At 44.5% G+C, this 22,135-nt stretch overlaps 1 protein-coding gene across 1 annotated transcript in view; it reads left to right on the forward strand.

The window, feature by feature from the left end:
- Nucleotides 1-207: 207 nt before the first annotated feature.
- The window catches only part of ppap2d (phosphatidic acid phosphatase type 2D), a 43,851-nt gene continuing 21,923 nt past the window's right edge, over nucleotides 208-22,135 (forward strand). The window contains exon 1 of the mRNA XM_028823630.2: nucleotides 208-354. Coding sequence (XP_028679463.1) covers nucleotides 213-354 — 142 coding nt within the window. The 5' untranslated portion in view covers nucleotides 208-212. The remainder of the gene's footprint in view (nucleotides 355-22,135) is intronic.

The raw sequence follows: 22,135 nt of genomic DNA on the forward strand, positions 1-22,135 counted from the left end.
TGAAAGGGAATGTGAATATGAAACGCCTGTCGGGAGAGCGGAGGACCGAATAAAACGAAACCTTCAAGAGTGCACCGAGAAGTTCTGAGGGGCTCCTTTTGCCATTTTTTGCTCTTTCTTCTTTCTAACCAGCGCGTTAGCCGGAGTTGGGTCCTTGTTTCTTGTGTCTTTGGATAACCGCCGTCAGCACATCGAATCTGTTTGCCGAAGTCATGCAAAACTGCAAATACAGCCAGTCGGTCACGGTGCCCCTAGAAAATGGGGCAGGTTCGGCCCCCAAGGATTCGGAGGACCACCGCTCTCGGAGGCACAGGCATCTCTTGGTGTGTTTGGATGTCTTTTGCCTTTTCATAGGTAAGGATTTTTCTTAATATGAAATCTTGAAAAACTTTATAGAAAGGTGAATATGTCACGTGTGGGAATTGTCGGCAGCATTCAGTGTCATTAATTTTATTTTGCACGGACCTCAGCCGCAGAGCACTGTAATATATTATTGGGCAAAATTATTTTTTATGATTTATTACTTGAATGACGCATTTTATCCATGTCTACTTATAAAATGTGATGTACAATTGGTTCATTTTTGTCATATAATTGGAGCACACACAGGTAGGTGAAGTGACTTGCTCAGGGTCACACCGTGTCAGCAACGGGGTTTGAAGTCCCAAATTCAAGTATAAATTTATAAATTACTGAATACAGAAAATACAAATATATACAATAAATAAAGACATTAAAACAAATACACGGGAAAACAAAGGCAGGTTGAAACTGATTTGCATAAACAAACAATATCTGCGCATTAATTAAAAGTTTAACTTCTAAAAATTGATAGCAAGTTACCAACCGTCTGCCTCTGCCCAGGTGGGCACAAACACCAGTAGCTCACTGGCACACCGCTGTAGGCACCTGCTCTGTCAAAACAGAAACGAGCTCCACTTTTATGAGGTCGCGCTTCCTGACGAACAATGGCTGGCTTCTTTGCCTTCAGCTAGCAGTTCACAGCTGTTTATGAAAGTTTGTGCAAACGGGCATGTAGGGCAACGGAAAGAGAGGACTGGCACATGTCATGCCATTCGCTAGTCCGCTTAATGCAGACCATGCCGCAGGGTTTGGGGATCTGGGAGCCTCCAGAGGGACAGTCAGTCTGGGAAACCGACGTAGGGTGAAAAGCCCGAAGTGCCGGGCGTGGGGCGGTCATGTCGGAGCTTCACACCGTTTATAAGTTTTGTTTGTCGGTATCTCGGTACACGCTAAATGAACAAATCGCCGTGTGGGTGTGTGTTAGGATCACTGGTCCTGGAAAGTAAAATCAGCGCGTTCGGGTACTATCAGATTTAGGCTTCCCACCGCCTATGTAAAGTGCGTTGAGTGGAGAGAGCGGCGCTATATAAATGTCGTGTCGTCTTCTTCTTCACTACTCCTCATGTCTGTCCTAATCTGTGGAAGTTAACGAGGAAAAAAATGGAGTTACAAACGACACGTTAAACAGAAAACACTCCCAGAGATACAAAAGACCACCGTCTTTACTAAATGGTGACAGCGTCCGTTAAAACGTGCCGCCCGCTGCAAGAAGCAGACAAGGGACTCTCGTGATTTCCTCTCACTGTGTTATTTGCTATCCGTGCCCGCTTGTCAAACAAACTCGGGGCAAAGTGCGCGCCGAGTGTTTTTATGTGCTCGTGCATTTTTTAAATTGGATGATTACCTGTCGATTATAAAGATAGACAACGCGGGCGTCTCGTCATTCATAGCAATGAAGCCTCTGTTAGTTATAAATGTGAGGATTTATGGACTTGTCATGCGCGCGATTCTGATAAAGCTGTGACCTTTAACTCAGATTCACTGGCGACAGCGCCTGCGTCACTTATTACGCAGAATCAATTTTATGTAAACTTATGGCGGCAGGACGAACTGCAGCCTGCGACCCCGCAGTTTGGTTGTGCGATCCTCCAAGAGACCGGGGCATCGAGTCCTACAGCCCCCTCACTTCGTTATTTTTTTAAAATGAGTTACTACGTGAACAGGGGACGACCCCCCAGGCCTGCACAGGGCACAAATGTCTGGACACTGAAGATGCCCTGGGATAGGTTGGCGCTGCTGCCTCATAACAAAGGAGACGGGGGTTCAGGAGCAGGGTCCTCTCTGCGTGGAGGTTCCATGTTCTCCTTGTGTCCACCCTCTTAAAACTAAAGGTGCCAAAGTGGTTCTTTTAGCATGATGCCATGGAGGTACCATTTTTGGTTCTCATGAGAAAATTCCTGGTGAAGGTCCTGGATAGACTCCGTTAATTTAGATTGGTAACAGGCGCCATCCATCACAACAAATAGATAACAGAGCTGTGAAATACCAAAAGGTGCAAATTTTAAAAGGCCTCTGCTGCATACAATAACATGGGGTACACTGAGCTTTCCTTGATCTGTTGTATACAGCTGCAATCTTCAAACTGTGTGTACTTTAATGGCACTTTATGGTTCTTCAATGGCTTGTGTGGTTCTTTGTAGCTGCACTGCTTAACCAAGCAACTTTTCATTCTAGTAACGTTTTTTTTTTTGCATGGTTCTTTGTGCTTTGAAAAACGTAATACTGTATATGGGGGGAAAAAACTGAAATCTTTAATGAAAGGTGGGCCACCAACAGATGAAGAAACCTAAACTTAGCCTGTGTTATTGGGTGCAGCGAGAGTCCTTCTAAAACCAGTAACCACTGGAATTTCACCAATCTGTTATTCATGGTTATTGACTGAATGAAGTCTGTTATGGATCTAAACATATGCAGGTTGTTTCTGGAACCTTCATGTTGATGGCTCTAATGGGAACCACAAATGGCTCCCCTATGGCATCGCTCTGAAGAGCCGCTCTGGCACCTTCATTTTTAAGAGTGTAGGTAGCCTCGATGCATGTTCAATAATCCAGGTAAGAAATTTCTAGAAAGTTGATTCAGTTCTTCTGGACATAGTTCTTTTCCAGGGGAGATACGTTACATCACTCATCCAAGTGACTCCAACCTCTTGGATGAGTGATGTAACGTATCTCCCCTGGAAAAGAACTATGTCCAGAAGAACTGAATCAACTTTCTAGAAGTTAAGGTAGCCGACTTGACTTTAGAGATTTCTGTGAAACCTTTCCAAAGCCCAAAACACCCGACACAGGTTGAGGTGGCTGTTTATAAAGCACTGGAGTCACGAGAAGCCACACAACCAGTAAAGTGCCATTAAGGTGTCGTCAGTTGTAAAAGTGTAGTTTGGAAAGCGGCCGTCATTAGAAACAAAAGGGAATCCCACCTGCCCCCCGCGATGTCACCTGGACGCTTTCTGAACGGACACGGTCACCCGACGGGATTCCATGCAGTGACATCTTTCGAGCTGTTCTCGAGGACCTTAGTTTGAGGTTTCGGAGTTTGCAGTTGAGCCGTTAGTTCGCGTGGTGCGGTAAAACTACTAGTGCTGCACAAAACAAGGACACGAGAAGCCCCCTAATTAAAAAGCTGATTTAAGATTCACGAGCCGTATCGTAAACCCACCCAAAAACAAAAGGGACCGCGCAATCGAGGAATACAAAGCAGTTAAAACACACAGAGCCGTCGCACCTTCTTCGATTATTACACGAGTGTTGACAGCTCAAGGATTATCCGTGCGGCGCACACACACACGTGTGTTTCTTTCCTTTCAATTAAACGTGTTGCATGAACCTTTTCCGAAGCGCGCACTTGTAGTTCTCCTCTTTTGTCTTCTCTAAGATCTCCGCTAATTAAACCGCGCTCCGCTACAAAAGAGGTATCCATGGCAACCGTCGGCAACACAACGCCAAAGTGCGGTTTTCGGGCTAGCTATTTATTTATTTATTTACACTCAAACTGACGCCAAAAATCAGGGCAGGCAGTTTTACTTTTTTATTTTTTCATTACTGCAGCATAAATTAATGTCGGCGTTAACAGAATGCGGAACATGTTGTAATGTAAGCAATGCGTAAACTGGTCACAGGATTTGCTTAATCTCGGGGCGCCGAGTTCGCTTGGTGACCTGGGAGTCTTGGGTTATTCAGACAAAGGTGCTTCAAGTTTGCACGTCCATCTCACTTTAGTGGACGAGGCGCCGGTTTTTATTTTATTTAGTTGGCTCTGAGGCTAGAGATCTGCACCGTCAATCGGAATTTCGGTAGTCGGTTCTCACACGTCTTATTTTACATGTCATAATTGTTTCCTGTTGAACAAAAGGGCCAATTTAAATTGAGCCGTGTGTTCACCATTCTACGCGAAAGGCCTCCGTTTATTTCATGTGGCATTGAGCTTCCTGATTAAATTTCAACAAGAGTAACGCGAAAGAACAAGCGGCATTCATCTACGGCGATCGGCAGCGCTCAACTCTTTTTCTAAAGTTTCTCTTTCCTCCGCTGTTCTGCCTTCACCCCCCTCTCGGTGTACACGTCGTTGCTGGCGTAAATACTCAGTAGTCGTCACTTTCGCGGGGGGCACGTTTCTCCAAGGAGCTCAGATTAAATCCTGGCCATATCACGAGCTGTAAAGAGTTGGCTGTTTTCTCACAGATGTCAAAGGCCAAAGCGGGATTAAGTGTACATGAACTGAAGCTCCTGACCCATACCTGCAGGATTTGATACATTGCATTGCTGCCACATGATTGGCTGGTCAGATCATTGGATGGATAATCGGGTGTTCCTAATATTTCCAGTAAGTGTGTATATATCCACAGATATCTCAGTGGAGATCCACTAATGTCACTGTTTCAGGCAGATTTAACAGAAACGTGCAGTCTGGTAACACCGACATAGACGTGAATGGCCATATGGAAGACAACGCCAAATCCAGGGGGAGTTTAGACACCCCTTGGTATTGACTCATGACCATGAGTTCAGATCTGAGTCCAACAGAAGTACCTTTGAGATGTGGTAGAACTGGAGAGTGGCAGAATGAAGGTGTAGCTGACAGATCTGTGTGATGCCATCCTGGACCCATGGAATGTGCCCAACATCTTGTGGAATTCATATCACGAAGAACTGAGGCCATTTTGAGATTAAAATGGGTCCACACCCTGCAGTATTAGTGTAGTGGGCCCAAGAATTTGCTCAGTATGTGTGTGTAAATCGTTGTTGGCTTTAAAAGTTGTAAAATGTTAGTATGGGTTAAGTTTTAAGCGTACTTTGCTTCTTTAATTTTTCCTTTGGCTGTGCCATTGGGCTCTCCCTTTGAATGACCATTTTCTCTTCTTTTCTCACGGAAGTGACCTATTAGACCCCCCAGCTCTGATTGTACTCTACCCACTCTTATTTTTCTTGGAAAAGTTTTTATTATTATTATTTCAGTCTGATTGGACAGGTATATATAATGATGAGGGCTTAAGTGGGGTCGGGACTGCTGCTGGATGGCGCTTGGCTCCAAGTGCCCCTCGGCTAAATCTCGGACTTTTTGTGATGGAAAATCAAAGGCAAAATGACCTGACATTAGGGTGACGAGCTCATCCATTTTGTCACTTCCTGTGCTGTGCAATTTCAGGCAAAAACAACACTTCCCTTAAGCGTTACGTTGCATATTTTGTATCAACCGCCATTTGCAGGCCGAAGACGTGTTCTACTAGTATATTCATTTTCCATCCATCCATCCATTTTCTAACCCTTAGACGTGTGCACTTATGCATACTGCAGCTGGGTGTATGTCTTGTCATAATAATATTACTAGAGCTGTCTTTTTTTTGTAGTGGCTTTTACTCTGAAAGGCACTATATAGACTGGTATGCAGTCAAACGTTGGATTTTACTCTCCGTGAGTCTCTTCATCTATCAGGTGTTCAGTCTGCAGAAGCACTTTGGTGGCAGCATTGAACCTGTAAGTCAGTGTTACAGTGGGCACTCTTACAAAAAGACACAGGTTCAAGCCCTGGACGAGTTGATTCACTCACCTTTGTTAAACTGTAGAAACATGGAAACCATTAGACTGTATCCATAAAACCTGGTGGGACAGTGACCACTCTGAAAGGCACAATACAAAGATACAGATTCACCTTTCACTGCCATGTTATTTTGCAGCAGGCACATCACCTGCCAGTGCTCACTGTGGAGAATTAAGAAAACTGGTGACTTTATGTGTGAAGTCCCATTGCCACGGTGTTCACATTGAAAGGTGCTATACTTAGGCGTGGCTTCAAGCTTCACTGTCTCAATGTGTGGCTCTGAGTGAGGCAGTTCACCTTCCTTGTGTTCATACTGTAGAACCGTGAAAACAACTTGTGGCCCTAAAACTCCATGTTGAAGTGATCACTCTGGAAGGCGCTTTATAGCTCATTTTGTGGCCCTGAGTAAGCCACTTCACCTGTCAGTGCTCAGACTTTAGAAGTATGAACACAGTTATGCAGTACTCTTAGGACCACATGGGTTAATGATCACTGTGAAAGGCACTACATAAAGGAAGGATAGATGTATGTTTTACTGCCATCTTATTTTGCAAATGAGCCACTTCACCTGTCAGTGCTTGTGTTGTACTTTGGAATGGTGTTCACTTTGGAAAAGCACTAAATAAAGGCAGAGATTGAAACTGCACTGTCTTATTGTGAGACCCTGAGGGAGTCAGTTCACCTCCCGGTGCTCATACCGTACACTCCTCAAAACAACTGAACAGTACTCCTAAAATATCATACCACAGTGATTACTTTGAAAGGTGCTATATAAAGTCACAGGTTCAAACCCCAATATGTCAGTTCACCTGACTGTGCTCTTACTGTAGGCTGATGAAAACAATGTGACTGTATTAATAAAGACGTAATCACTTGGAAAGGCACTATACAATGAGAGAACTTGAAGTCCCACTGCTGTCTTACTGAATTGCCTTTGATGAGTCACTTCACCTGTCATTGCTCCTATTGTAAAAATGAGGAATCTTTGGGAAGGTGTTCCAATTTGCAATGCGCTATATAAAGTCACTGGTTCAAACCGAAATGTCTTATTGTGTGACCCTGTATGTGTGCGTTCATCTTCCTGGGCTCAAACTGTAAGAGTATGGAGATAATTGGACTGCATGTATCGCCTCATGGGATGGTGGCCATTTGGAAGGGCACTATGTCAAGTTAAGGTAATTTGTCTCAGTTTCTGACAAAGGCACAGAGATTCTGGTTTAAATGCCAATGTGAGCACTGAGTGAGCAGAATAACTGGCTCAGGTGTGTCACTAGTTAAAGGCGCTCTATAAGCGGACAGTCAATTCATAACTTTAATGTGTTCACGTCCCCCATGTATGGTGCGCTGTCAGTCCTCAAGTTCTTTTTGTTCACACCTGCTAACGGTGGAGACTGCAGTTGAGCCAGTACTTTAATTTTATGGGTTCTGTGCAGTCGTCCTTATTGTGAAAGGTGCTGTGTGACTGCATCCTTTGGGTGGCCACTTCTTGCAACACTTGAATGCAATGTTATGTTGTTCTGGTTTTGGATGCCCACTGTAGGCAGTTTGTATTTTTCTTCTGCATAAAGTTTCCAGTCAGGAGCTTTAACGTCCATTTAGGTGGATGGACATTGCCTCAAGATTGAACACGGGGACCAGCCATCTTGGCATGAGTGTGGTCTGTCTGCTGTATGCCAATTACTGCTGGGTTACCCACTAACTGACAGACAAAAAACGCATGTGTATGTTTATATGTGTATATATTATAGTCGATGAACAGATTGATGAGTACCCCTTGGGGATTAGCAGCCCCATCTGGAAGGGTGTGTATTAGGAAATTCCGAAGGGACAGCATGAGTATTTTAGATAATTTTATTTGAATTTGTACTTTAAGGATCTGTATGGCACCGTGCCCATGTGATAGACTGGCATGGCATCCAGGACTGGTTTCTTCTTTGTGCCAGATGCGCTAGCTGTGAAAGGATGTGAGAGTGAAGGGACTCATTGAGTTTCATATTTAGGGCTGGATGAGTGTTCCATAGCACCTCCTGGTAGACACTATGAAGACTGGAATTCAGAGTGATAAAATTTAAATTCATTGCCTCAATCTACAGTTAAGTCAGACCAACCATCCGAGGCTCCATTGGTCCTATGTGGAAGTCCAAGGGGGTCAGGGCTGCTCCCCCTGCTGGAAAGTGACCACCGGTATTTAAAGTGGTGTCCATCTCTGTGGTGGGGTCATATTGTACTGCTAAGATTTCAAGCTTTTGTGGCCCGAGCGCCTGCTGGTGTAGTGTTGCCCATACGTTTACCACACACCATAAAAAGTGCAACAAAAGCTCCTGCCATTCAAAGCGCTGACAGCATCCAACCCTCCACGCCAGTTTCCAACATGCTGACGTTCTTAATAAGGGCCCCAGTTGCCTAGCCTGTCAGCTGCTCGGTTGTGGATAGCCTTTTTTTTCCCCTTCCAGCAGGCACCCCTGCATCCTAATTATTATAACAGAGGTGTTGCAAAAGGTTCCATTATCTCCAGGGCTTTTGGTTAAGAAGCAGCTAGTAAACTGGGAGAGATGAGTAAAGGGAGAGTTGGCTTACCCCTGTGTTCTCAGTTAACGCTTGCTGCCAAGTGCCACACTTCTTTCAAGGCCAATTAGGCCTTTGTCGTCTGCCAAGGTGGTCTGAACTGAGGCTGACCTTTAACTTCGCCTCTGTGAGTCCTAGGACTGGAGGGGTTAGTGTTGCCATGGAGACTGTCCTATGGCTACCTGAATGAGAAAGTGATCATGTGACACTCTCCCTACACTGGTCAAAGACATAGCAGTGGGGGGTACAGGTTTCAGTTTAACACCCCAAATGGGGCATGAATGAGAGCGATTAAGGCCACTCACTGCCTGCTAGCGCCTTTTGTCATTGTCTCCTTTTGTTGTCCTATGTGTTATATATACAGTGCCATCTGTTACCCTTAAAGCCCAAGCATGCCCGCTTCTCCACCTCAAGATCATTTTCTGTTGGAAGGCACAACAGGAACTGATCTGTACACTGGCCCAAAAGCAGTCCCCATTGTGGAGCCACCTAGTTGTCACCTTTGTCCACTGGTTAGTACCTGAAGGTGAGCCTTAGTTGGACACCATGCCCATAACTCCATTCATTTAATGGGAGGTGCCCCAACATGCCAAACAAGATGGTGAGCCTCTGCTTGGCTCCCGACCCTGGCAGCCACACAGGAAGCCTTTGATGGGGCTCCAGCGGGGGTCAGTCAAAGAGCAGCCAAAGCAAACCTCCATCTCCGAGGTTGAGGGCTTAACTCCTTGGCAGGACGCCCCACTGTGTGCGAGTCAAGGAGGCTGCAGTGGACTGAAGTGTGTGGCTGGAGACCAGGCTGTGTTCTGTCACATGCTCAACATGGCCATCACTGCTGTTCCTTTTTGGGAATTTAATATTATTCATTACATTTATTCAATGAAATTCTGGTTGTAAACCAGAGAATAACGCCTTACACAGTCCACATTGCTGCCTTCTGGCATATGAGTGGCACTATAATGTAACTACAGGTGGTAAATGAGTGCCCCGGCTAGTGCCAAATGTCAGCTAATTAAAGGGGTTATCATTCTCAAACTTGTCTAACTCAGTTTAGGGTCTCAGGGGTCTGATGCCTATCTTGGTAGCATTGGCTAGAAGACAAAACGCCACATGGATTTGCATGTAGTCCACTGCAGGGCCTCACCCATGCAGTCGGTGCTAATTTGTAAATGCCAATTAATATGCCATACAAGTCTTTGGGATCTGCAGGGGAAAAACTGGAGGATACCTGACATGGTCACCAGGAGAAAATGGGCAGTGACCAGGTACAGAGTTTGAACCCAGGATTCTACAGGGTTAACTGCTGAAGCAGAGCTGAACTGTAAATATATTTAATTAAATGTGCTAATTAAGCAATTTATCAACGAATCACGTAATCTATTTAGCAGTCAGTTTGTTCATTAATTGGTGGATTTACTTATTCATTATGGTAAAGTTTTGTAAAGGTTTATATAAAATTATCATTAAAGTCACATCTACAGAGTCCAGTGAAATTTGCTAACAGGCAGCATGTCGCCACTTACCGCTGCCATCATTAGTGGGAAGTACCTGACCTCAAAACTTCTGTCTTCCTTCCTAAAGTCAGTTCTGACCACTCGCAGACAGAGAGGAGCTGCCATTGTTACACACTGACAGTGGAGTGCAAGCGGAGTGTGTGGCCTGCAGATGAGAGAGGAGAGGATTTTAGCTGCCATGTTTCCTGATATCGCACACACCATGTCACATGAGATAAATACATTTATTAATTAATCAATCCATCAATAGTTTCACTGAGCAGTCCAGTCAGGATGCCACTCAATAATAAATTAATCAATTTTAGAATTCATCCAATCACAATCTATTTGACATTTCATCCCACTCGCTCCATAATTATTCAGTAACCTCCTGGTGTGTCAGGTCATCTTTTATAAGGTGTCCCCCCCCCCCCGAGAACAATTTCTAAAAGAGGATAGGGAAATATTCACAATGGTGTAGCTGTCCACCTCAAGGTGAAACTCGCTCTGAAAAATAACTTCCAAATAAAGTATGCTGTGCTTTACTGATAGTTTAAGTTATGCATTTGTTGCATTTTTCCTAAGATTCTCATATAGTGTCCTTCATACTGCACCCAGAAGTTTGCACAGACTGACAGACTCCCAAGCAGTCATATTTTGTTCAAAATGACTTGCATCCCTGATGGGCGAAGCTCCATGTTTGCTCTTGGCACACCACTATTATTGATCCTTGGTGATGAAACTGGGCAGCTTGGCTCAGAAGAACAAAGACGTCCATGCTGCCCAGGACATTCGCACATAGACTTTAACTGTGCTAATCTGGAGAGCATCTGATGATTGACCCGATGGACTTATGGATCAACGCTAAAATGAAACCTTGTCAATAGGAGTATGGCAATGGGTCCAAAGTACTGGGCTTGAGTGCAAAAGTTCATAGAGTGCCCCCACTCACTGCTGTGGTCATTGGCCTGCCTATTTCAGCGCAAACACTGCAAAGTGTGAACAAACATTTCACTCCAAAAGGCACCAACTTGAAATAAATAGGCAGACTATATCTCCATTTCTGAATGCCATGGTCTTGGCAGGGACTTTGTGGGATGTTGGAGGGACAGGGCACTGTGTCTGGCCACACCTCTTCCACTACCCCTGTCGGAAGAAGGTGGGGTGAGGCAGAGGAGGCTGACATTACCAACATGTGGTGCTTTGGACTGGCTTCGCTGTGGATTCCAGCCACCTGTATCCCATCCATCCACCATCATTTTGCTCAACTGGCGATTCTCCTAATATTCCTCTGTTGAGGCCTTGGCATTGATTTAGGGGTCCAGAAGTACATAATACACAGGGGGATAATGGTGCCTCTCTTCTGCCCCACCAGGGCGAAGACATGCAATTGCAGGGCTGATGCAGCCACTGAGCAGGGGTCCTAACTGCTGGCATGAAATGGCATTGGCTTACAAGAAGTCAGACCTGTAGTGCTGTGTGGCATCCATACCTGCATAGACGGGCACGTCCCTCCGTGGGGCCCAGGAGCTCTCGGAAAACGGCCAGCGCCTCAGACGCACTGTGGACTTGTTGAAACGTGAAAGCCGTCGGTTTGGTTATTGGAGATGCTGGAGCAGAACAGGAGCCGACATGCCGGGCGTTGAAGGCAAAGAAGGAATGCGTCTCCTGTCGATGGTGTCTGGGGGTTGGGAGCATTCGTTAGGTCAGACTGAGTGGCTCACCTGGCATGAGCTGCACTTGTAGCACTTGGATCTCAATTGAAACGTGAGTGACAGCGTAAACAGGGGGGTTTTATATAGCACCTTTAACATTTTCTGCCACTTTACAGAGCACATGGTATTGCAAATGATCACTTCATTAAAATCAACATTATCAACACATGGAAGTGGGGAAGTGGGCTGGTCCGAGCATCTGTTCATGTACTGGTTCTCAAAAAAGCACACAAGGCATCGAAACAAAATAACAAAGATGGGGACAGTGGACAGCAAGAGGGGATACATTTAGCACAGAGTCTGTACACGCCAGGATCTCTCTTAGAAACTGGAACAAATCATGAAGTCAAACTGGTGGTCCCAGTGCCTCAACACGTCCAAGAAGCCACAGCAAACTGAATTCATCTTGGAAAGACGGGAGATACCATCCAGGAGCCATATACTCCCCTCAGGAATGTCTTCATTGAGGACATTATGGTCCACAAACTGCTGAAAGGGGTAACACATTTGTGTGTGTGGATGAGGAACAAACAAAAGCAGATGGCCAGAAAGCTGCAGGCGAGATTACCTATCTGGATTTTCAGAAAGCTTTTGATAAGTATCACATGAAAAGTTAGCGATCAAACCAAATGAAGCTGGCGTTCAAGGCATAAGATTGGCTCAAACACGGGGAGAAAAAAGTGCTATGAAGAGGGGAACATCTAGTTTCTATGTTAGTCTTCGATAGCGACCTGTATTAGAGGCTTTCCACATATAGGAGAATTGCTCAGTGTCTCTTATTGGTGCCAGCAGTGGGATTTAAGCCAGCAACCCATCTGTTTCAAGTTCAGGAATGAACTTCAGAATTCCACACCAGTGCATAAAGCTGAACTTTAACTCCGCACATGCTGGTGTTTCGGCTAATGTGAACTCCCAAAATACTTAGACCAATCAGGTAGAGTTGTTCATTTTACACAGACCAAAACGTGGCCTACAGTAGGTGAGCATGTGTATTTACTGCAGTCTAGACGGATAGACTAAGAGAATAAAAACATAATTTTGATGCGTGTCCACCATATTTCATGAAACATGGGTCTTATTACCTTATGTTGCCTAAAGGGACTCTCGCTTTGTTCATCTGTGGAACTGATGTACTTACAATACAAAGCGCTGCATTGAAGTCTACATAAAACTAAAACACACCGCACTGCATGGCTCACGTCTGGCTCACTAAGTGCAGATAATCTTCATTTTATACAGTAACTCTCCATCGCACACCTAAAAAAAAAAGGGTAGAGTGGCACTATTTGGTGTGTCCTTGAGCCTGAATGTGTACGTTTGGCACCCTCTACTCTTTAATTTTTATTCCACCTGGGCTTGTCAGACCCTTTAAAGTGGGTAATCTCACCTTCTCTCACCTTAAGCCAGGTGGCGATGTGTGTCACATTGACGCCTGCTGCTGCAGTTTCTCACCCGCTTCGCCGTCTCTACTCTGCCATGTACTCACCTTGTCCTTCCAGTTCCATGCCTTCAGATTTGCCTGTCACAACACGCCATGGAACTCAAGTGTCTTTCCTGCCCTTTCCTTTGTGCAGGTGTCAAAACAAAAGTGCAGATCACAGGATGCAAAACAAAACGGCCTCTTGGGGAGAAAGAAAAACAACAGAATGAGGGAGGATGGCGGCACGGGCCGAGCTACATGGGGATGGAGGAATGGCAATCTTCACAGGGCTAGTACTTTATATATACACTACTGCTACAGGCCAAGTGGGCATTGGACAGGTGCTACATTAAGAAAAGTCAGCCAAATGCAGTTGAAAGGCACTATATCCATTAAAGCATACACCGTGAAAGCCGAAGGGTGCTATAAATAATAAAGCAAAGTGAAAAAATGCAGAAAGGTGCTATATAAATGAAAGGTAGACAACAGAGCGGCATTACGGGACAAAGGCACACAGACCAAAAGCTGCAAGGTCTTGTAAAATGTAAAGTAGTCTGAATGGATCTGAAAGGCACTATAGAGATTGAAGGCATTAATTGTGAAATCTGCAATGTATATCTTAATATGAGGGTCTTTAATTTATAAGCAATAAGTCATTACAAGGAAGGAAGGCAGAAGCAATTGTCTGCAAGGTGCTATACAAAGTAAAGCAGGCCAAATGAAGCAGAAAGGCACTATATAAATGAAACATACATACGAAACACTATGAGGCACCATATATTTTAAAAGGTAGACCGACCGCATAAGAGTAACAAGGGTGAATAAACCTGAAAGGTGCGGTAAGTTAAAGGCAGGCAAGCAAACTGAACTGGAAGGCTTTATGTAGAATGGAGGCAGGTGGCTCTTCCTATAAGACTATGTAAAATAATGTGGGCCAAATGAAGCGGAAAGGCGCTATATAAACTAAAAAGACACAGCTATATTATAGAAAGAATGCTGGAGACCTAACTTTCAAGCTGCTATATAAAGCATGCTGAATGATGCTGAAAGGCACTATATAAATTAAACGCATACATACTAAATGCTAGAAGGTACTATTGAAGTTAAAAGCCCACAAATGACAACTGGACAATGCTATATAACGTAAAGCAGCATGTGTGAGGCTGAAAAGCACTATATAAATTAAAGGCACAAATACTAAAAGATGAGAGGCATTTAAAGGCCCACTGAGTGAAAGACGAAAGGCATTAAACAGAAGAAGAGAGCGGACTGAAAGCGGTGAGATGCTATATTAATGAAGACTAAAGGTACAATATCAATTAAAGTCATGCAAGACACTATACAATTTAAAGGAACAACTGACTCAAAGCAGGAAGGCATTGTATAGAGAGAAGACAAATCAGACTGAAAGTGGAAATGTGTTACATAGAATGAGTGAAGGCGAACTGAAAGGTGCTAAATTAAGAAATGCAGGCCAAATGAAACGGGAGGTTCTACGAAGTAAAGCAAATTAAATGAAGTTAGAAGGCATTGTATAAACTAAAGGCATGCAGACTGGAAGGCAGTGTGTGTTATGGAAAATAAAGCAGGTAGAATGAGCCTGAAAGGCACTATATAATACCTGCTAGGCATAATATAAAAAAAGACAGGCAGAGAAAACTTGGACCTGCTATATAAAGTAAAGGAGGCAGAATGAAGCGGAAGGGCACTAAACAAACTGATAGCATGCAGCCTGAATGCTACAAAGTGTTATACAAGTTAAAAGTTATTGCAGTGGGGGAAATAAGTATGTGATGCCCTGCTGAATTTGTAAGTTTGCTCACTTGCAAAGAAATGAACAGTCTCTAATGTTTATGGTAGTTTCATTTTAATGACGAGACACAAAATATCAACCAAAAATCCAGAAAAAAACAAAATTACATGAAAGTTATAAATTGATCTGCATGTCATGTATGTGATCCCCTACATCATAAGTTTGCCAGTGAACACCCGGGCCTGTACATGTGCCTTCTTGGGCAGGGGGACCTTGCAGGTGCTGCCAAGATTTCAATCCATTATGGCGTAGTGTGTTATCAATAGTGTTCTTGGTGACCGTGGTTGTCCCAACTGCCTTCAGATCATTAACAAGCTCCTCCCGTGTAGCTTTGGGCTGATCCCTCACCTTTCTCATGGTCATCCACACCCCACACCCCATGAGGCAAGGACCTTGCATGGATCTCCAGACTGAGGGCGATTTATGGTCATTTTATATTTCTTCCATTTCTGAATAATTGCACCAACAGTTGTCACCTTCTCACCAAGCTTCTTGCTGAAGGTCTTACAGCCTTGTGCAGGTCTACAATCTTGTCCCTGATGTCCTTTGACAGCTCTTTGGTCTTGCCCATGGTGGTGGAGAGGTTGGAATGGAAGAAATTGATTCTGTGGACAGGTGTGCTTTATACACATCACGAGTTGAGATCAGGAGTACCTGTAATTGATTGATTGATTGTAATCTGTGTGCCACAGTGGAAGCCAGAATTCTGGATGGGTTGCAGGGGATCAAATCCTTATTTCTCAATGACATGCAAATCAATTTATAACTTTAATGTGTTTTTTTTCTGGATTTTTGGTTGATATTCTGTCTTTCTCCATTAAAATGAAACTACCATAACAATTAAGAGATGTTCATTTCCTTGTAAGTGAGTAAACTTATAAATTCAACAGGGGATCAAATACTTATTTCCCCAACTGTATCATGTAGAAAAAGGCTCGCAGACTGAAAAGTGGATGGTGATGTTGAATAAAATAAAGCAGACAGAATGAAGTTGAAGAGAACTTTATAGGCTAAAGAGAATCAAACTGAAAGCTGGAAGGTGCCGGCCAAGCGAAGGCAAAAGAGACAACAGAAATTGGAGGTCTGTAGACTAAAAGCTGGAAGGCGCTATACAGAACACATGCGGACTGGATGGCACTGTGGACAGCCTGGGGGGCTTAACAGGGTTGGCTGTCCATCATCACAGACCGTTTGGTTTTCTTGACCTTTAACCCTCGATAGTGTAATATTTATGTGACCTTTGACGTTCAGCTAGCATCAATCTGTCACCGCCCTCTTTTGCTTGCGGGTCCATGAGACACTGCCAGCCACTACATGTAGACATGATGGAAGTGAGTAAGATGACAGGAGTCTGAGGGGACTTGTGCCTGTGCTCGTTCACACACACACACACACACACACACACACACACACGGTCCAGTGTGCACCAATCAGGCTCCCCCCTCTCCCCCGTCTGGCGTCTGACGCTGTTTTGACTCAGTAACGCTGTGGCCTGCACTAATTCAGCTGGCCATATAATCATCCCCACATGATCCACCGCAGAGGAACCCCTGCCTGCCACACATTCTTCACGCATGGCATTGTGGGATAAATGACTGGTGCCGTTCCCAGAGCTGTATCCTTCATATGACCCTGGGGGACGGGACAATATGCTGAAGACGCTAAACTCATGGCTTGGAAACAATGTCACTGTTTATGGTGCACAGCGCCTCACATTGGCAGAGAATCCTGCAGTCTGCAGTTTCTGTGGGACACGGAAGGCCCTATATAAAAGTGAGACTCCACTCGTTCACGCTACTGACATGCAGGCTATGTCTCTTTTTGAATTCTGAGTTGAACTGCTGCATTGAGTGAGTGGGCCTCATACAGGGCCAGCATCCACCCTGTCATCCTGTAGAAATCCCAGCAAGGCTGAGTAAACGCTACACTGATGAAGAAGTGAGCAGACTTCAGAGTTCAAAAAGTGAGGGCTGGAAAGACTAAAAATTGTTTCACTGAAACAAAAGTGACAGTCCCAACACAAATATGCATGACATAAAAATGCAGTAAATACAAGTGTTCAGGTAATTTATGCTCTCAAAACTACTATAAGAGATAAAGATTATGTGACGCTAAAGTTAAGGACCTAAAGCGCTTAGCGAGAGTGCTCTCCTTTGAAAGGCACTATATGAGGACATAATGGTAGGCTATGCAAAGGGCCCTGTAGATTATGAGGTATTAATGAAATGAAAGGCACTATGTGAAATAGAGGTAAACTAAAGTGAAGGTCCTAAAGGACTCAGTGATTGTGCCTCCTGTGAAAGGCACTATATGATGCAAACATTCAGTAAATGAAGCATTCAGATCCCTTATCGTGGTGATAAAGATTAAGCGAAGCTACATGGATAGTCCTAGTGGTGTTGCCTCCTTTGAAAGACGCTATACGACAGTCCTGAAATTAGGTGTTAGCATTGTTTGTGATGATGAGTGCCCTGAGAGATGTTATATGAGACACAAGGTTAACGGAAGTGAAAGTGATAGTCTTAAAGCACTTGGTTATGGTGCCTCCGTTAAAAAGACACCAGATACATATAACTATTTTTCTGTTGGGTGGGAAGGCAGTCCAGTAGAAGACTCAAGAAGAATTCCCTGTTTAATTATCCAAACGAACAGAAGTTTGCTGATCTTGAGAAATTTGATCGAACAGCTCCAAAAAGGTCTATAAACTCCATGTAGACCTGAAAATGCTTAGCAGGTCTTGCCCCAAAACTCAAAAACAGGCTTGTAGCCTGCATAACCAAAAGGGCCAAGCCTAAACATATCAAAAAGGGAGAGTGGAACTGGGAAACTCCTGACCTCAAAAACACCCTAAACAAAGCATATTACTTAACTAGACAAAGAGCCCGTTTCGACAACGTAAGATGAAACGGGCACGAGTTTGTGTCAGCAGTGTATGAAGAACAAATGATAAGTAACGAAGAAGTTGTTTTGTAATGATTGTAGTCCGCTTTACTCATTACTGTACAGGCTTGTACTGTTAGTTGATGAATTTTCCAGGCCTATAGTATAATATTGAATGATGAATGTTCCAGTACAATATGGAATAGTAATAAGTATAAGCACCACAAACCTGATATAGGTGTATTGAATGAATGCGTAATTGAATCAGAATGCGTAATTAGGCCTGGAGCTGTAGTCGAAATCGCCTTTCAGGCCTCTAGAGCTTTAATCGAAGTCGCCTTTCTCTTTGAATTTTTGCGGCTGTAAATCCGTCACCTGCCGCAATGTTGGGGTTGGATGTCGGTCTCGTAAGGTTTTTCGGGCAGCTGCGCAGGAGGAGACTGCACATTCGGCTTCGGACGGACGTGAGTGAGTGAGTGAGTGAGGAGGCAGGCTAATTATGTCTTAAGATACTTCTAATAATGTTTATTCAAAGAAAGTGTAAAAGTAACGCAAGAAATCATATTAAAAATGGTCAAGAAATTGCTAAATTCTGACGTTGAGAATAAACAATCCAAAAGCAAACAGAATAAAAAAAATAAAAAAAGCAAAAAAATACAAAAGAATCAAGAAAGAGAACTTCCAAAGAGCCCAAAATATGGGTGCCATAGGCCAAGGGCTGTGGCGGCATCAGGGGTCTCGGCCACTTTGTCTCGACCTACAATGAACAACATCAATGACAAATTAAGTAAATGTGCTTAATAAATACACAATGTGGCCTGTAGGGGTGTAGCAGAGCCCCAAACACAACTGGACCAAAGCCAGTCATGGGTTCAAAAGCCTTTTTTTTTTATTTTTAAACAAAATACTTTATGCTTGTGTGGAATTGACAGCTGTAATAAATTCTCTTCTCCTTCCTTCAAACCTCCACTTCTTCCCTGATAAAATGGCAAAGCAGCTTTTATGCTGGACTCACGAGTACATCCGATGTCCGAGCATAGCATTTAGGAAACACATCTGGGGCAGTCAGAACTGCAATACAAAAAGGGAGTCCTCTCCTGGAAGTGCCCCCCTGTGGACCCTCACAGAACTACAGGCTCCATGCAACCCTGTAGGTGTCCAAAGTGGAGCCACACCAGAGGCACACTGCTACCTGTCATTCCTTGAAAGGACATCTCTCTTTGTCCATCCAGCATTCCTGTCCCCAAAGTGAGGTGGCAAAGTGCACCCATCTGTCCCTCTAAAATTACCACCTAGCCAGGCAAGAGGGCATTGTGCAATCCAGACAGGATGCCAGCCCACCCATTACTGTGTCCTTCCATACAAGTTTCCTGGCTATAAAGAGTAACGTTCAATTCCTCCCTCGGGATCACTTACTGTCATCCTTCTTCATAGCATCTTGGCCAGGTAAGGGAAAACCTGTTATTTCAGTTGGAATGCCACCCCAACCATGACAATAACCATTCAAAAACCAGAAAACACTATATTTAAAAACACTAAACAGAATAAGCAGGCCAAAAGAAGACAGACAGGGACAGGAGGACAGAGCCTTGGGTAAACTGTGCCAGCCAAGCACAGAAAATGAGCTGGCAAAAGTCAAAGCCATAGCATTGCCCAAGGCACTCCAGCTCCCCCTCTTATCTGGCCAGTGTCAGTTGCACTTGAAACTGGCAGACAAAAGCTTGAGTGTCTTTGAATGAGTCTTGTCTGTTAAAAGTTCAGCATGGCACGAGTTTCCCCTTTGGCCCCTCCATTGAATGGATTCTCTTCAGCACAGACTGCTGACCCCGAGAACTTCAGAACGTGGTGACCCCCTGGGTGCAGACAAATATCTGGCGCCGACATCTGCTCATGCTGACCCATTAAGTCAAAATGACACTGCAAATTGAGATGAGGGAATTAGAAGCCGGCCTGAGTGTTAACAGAGAAACCCCACTGAAGGTGCTATAAAATAAAGATGCAGTGAGTGAATCTGATTATGCTGGGGGAGAGGAATAGCTCATCTGTGAGTATTAGAGCTGTAGACTACTAATTTGGGATGAAACTGAAGATTTAGGTGATGAAGGGACGGGATTGGGGTGTCCATTGTCATTCACGTAAGTGAACGGGCACTGTGCTACCCGCTGTCTCCCACCTGCTATATAGTGCCTTTAAGGATATCCAGCATCAAAGTTTAATGGCCGCTTTCATGCGACCCCAAAGTTTCTTCAATTTTGTGTTTGTGCTCAATAGCTGCACACATTTTGTCATCTGGCAGTGTGGTCGTCCAGTTGGCAAGTCACCCACATGTAATACTCACTTTGTCCAACAGACCTTAGCTGTGGATTTATTGCCGTTTCAGACCCTCTTAGTGACGTCAAAGACTTGACCTGCGACTTTTGGTTTACAGACATCTCCGCTTCCTGTTTTTTGGCTTCTTTTCCTGCCTTTTGCCTTGCCTTTCTTATCTCTGTTACAGCTGCATACCCAGCTGATCATTCTAAATGCAGGACTTAAAAACTTGTAGACAGGAGTACAGCGGCCCAAAAAAAAAAAAAAAAAAGGTAGCATAGCTTTAACTATTATTCAAATGAAATAAATTCAATGAAGAAAACAACATAGAAATCATGTACCGTATACTGTGAAAGGGGCGCTATATCAAATAAGATAGCAGGAGAGAATTGTTCTTTTCTGGCAGAACTTCATCTAAGCCTTGTGAGATGGGCAGGAACTGCACGCTGCCCCCTACTGTTGGTCTGTGTCCCTGTGTGACAGCTGGCCCCCCGGATGCCTTCAGGTGCCACTTCTAATGTTTCCTGGTGATGAGACTCTAGTGTCTCTCACAGATACATTCCCTATAGTGTTGTCTCCCCCCCACCAGTGCTCGCTGTCACTTTGTAAATTAGAAACAGAGCAGCGATCCCTCCAAAGGCGTCCCATGTGGTGTTTACTGAGAAAATGTTTCCCTTCGCCGGGGACTCAAGGCTGTGAGCAGCTGCCTGCCAGATTTGTGCAGATGGACTCGCTGCATTCCTGCATCTTGTTCTCATTGGCTTCAAAACTGGTGTCCGTTCCTGAGGAGCGGAAAGGGACTTGAGGAATCTGATTGTTGTCCGGGGGGGGGGTGGGGGGGGGGGGGGGTGCGAAAGGGTGACCCCTGCTGACTGAGAGGCATGGGCTTGCTGGCTCCACCTTGGTTCTCTTTTAAAGACTCCTCAGTGGTTCAATGGTTCAAGTTTGAGCCCAGAAAGAGCAGCAGCAACAGCTGGCATCAGACCCTTTAATGGGTATGGGTGTGGGGTGTGTGGGCTTTGATCTTGCATGGGCAGGTTATCATGTGTCAATGGATCAGACTGCACGCACCACTTACTGCCAGGCCAGTGCCAGTCAAGGCAGGCTGAATTATGTAACAGAATCAGACATCCATATCAGGCAGGTGCCTCACACAAATCCATCGGTGTCCCATGGTAGTTGCTTTCATGCCATTAACACAATCTCAACTAACGACTGTGATGGACGGGCACTTCAAAGGATTTAAGAGGATGAACAGGAAAAAGGCCACCATAAATGCGGCATTCAAAACTACAATCAAAAGTCCTAAACCTATCAGGTATTTCTTTTGCTAACTGAATCTATCAAAATGGCCATTTCATCAGAATACTGCATGCCGTGATGTCAAATATGTAGGGCACGATGACACCATCCATCAAGTGACTGGCAATGTTGCCGTTGCTATAAACAATATGTCAGCCTTTGAGTAGGTGCCCAGGGTAGTTTGGATTTGCTCCATGAGTCACCAGCTGAGCCCAATGACGTTGGTCGTCACAGTCCTGGATATCTCTGGGGATCCACTATCTCATCTGTTGGAGGATGGGACTTCCAAAATATTCAGTGTGAACCCAAATTCAATTGTCACTCTCTGTCAGTTACTGCAGGAGTTGCCTGATTAATTGAGTCCACTGCCAAATATGAAGGAGAATTTGACTTTGGACTTTCTACCTTCACTCTGCCTGGCGGGCATCCACCTTCACTTGGCTCTCCCTCAGTTTGGAGGATGAGGCAATAAATGGCGCCACCCACAGGCTTTACCTGCTGATAAATCCCATTGTCTAAAATGGGATTTTATTTTAGGTCCTCCACTTGCACCCTATCTAGTTCACTCCCAGTCCACTTGTGTGTCTTTCCCTAGGGCAGTAGAGGGGGCCACCAGCAGGCTTCACCCAATTCATCAAACCACTCTGGAGAGGATTCCTGTTTGTATAAAGAGGATTTTATTTTGGGTCCATCTGTGTGTTTTTGAGTGTAAGGGCATGGGTGTGTGTGTTCTCTCTCT

Source organism: Erpetoichthys calabaricus, chromosome 17, assembly GCF_900747795.2.
Source record: "Erpetoichthys calabaricus chromosome 17, fErpCal1.3, whole genome shotgun sequence".
NCBI lineage: Eukaryota > Metazoa > Chordata > Cladistia > Polypteriformes > Polypteridae > Erpetoichthys > Erpetoichthys calabaricus.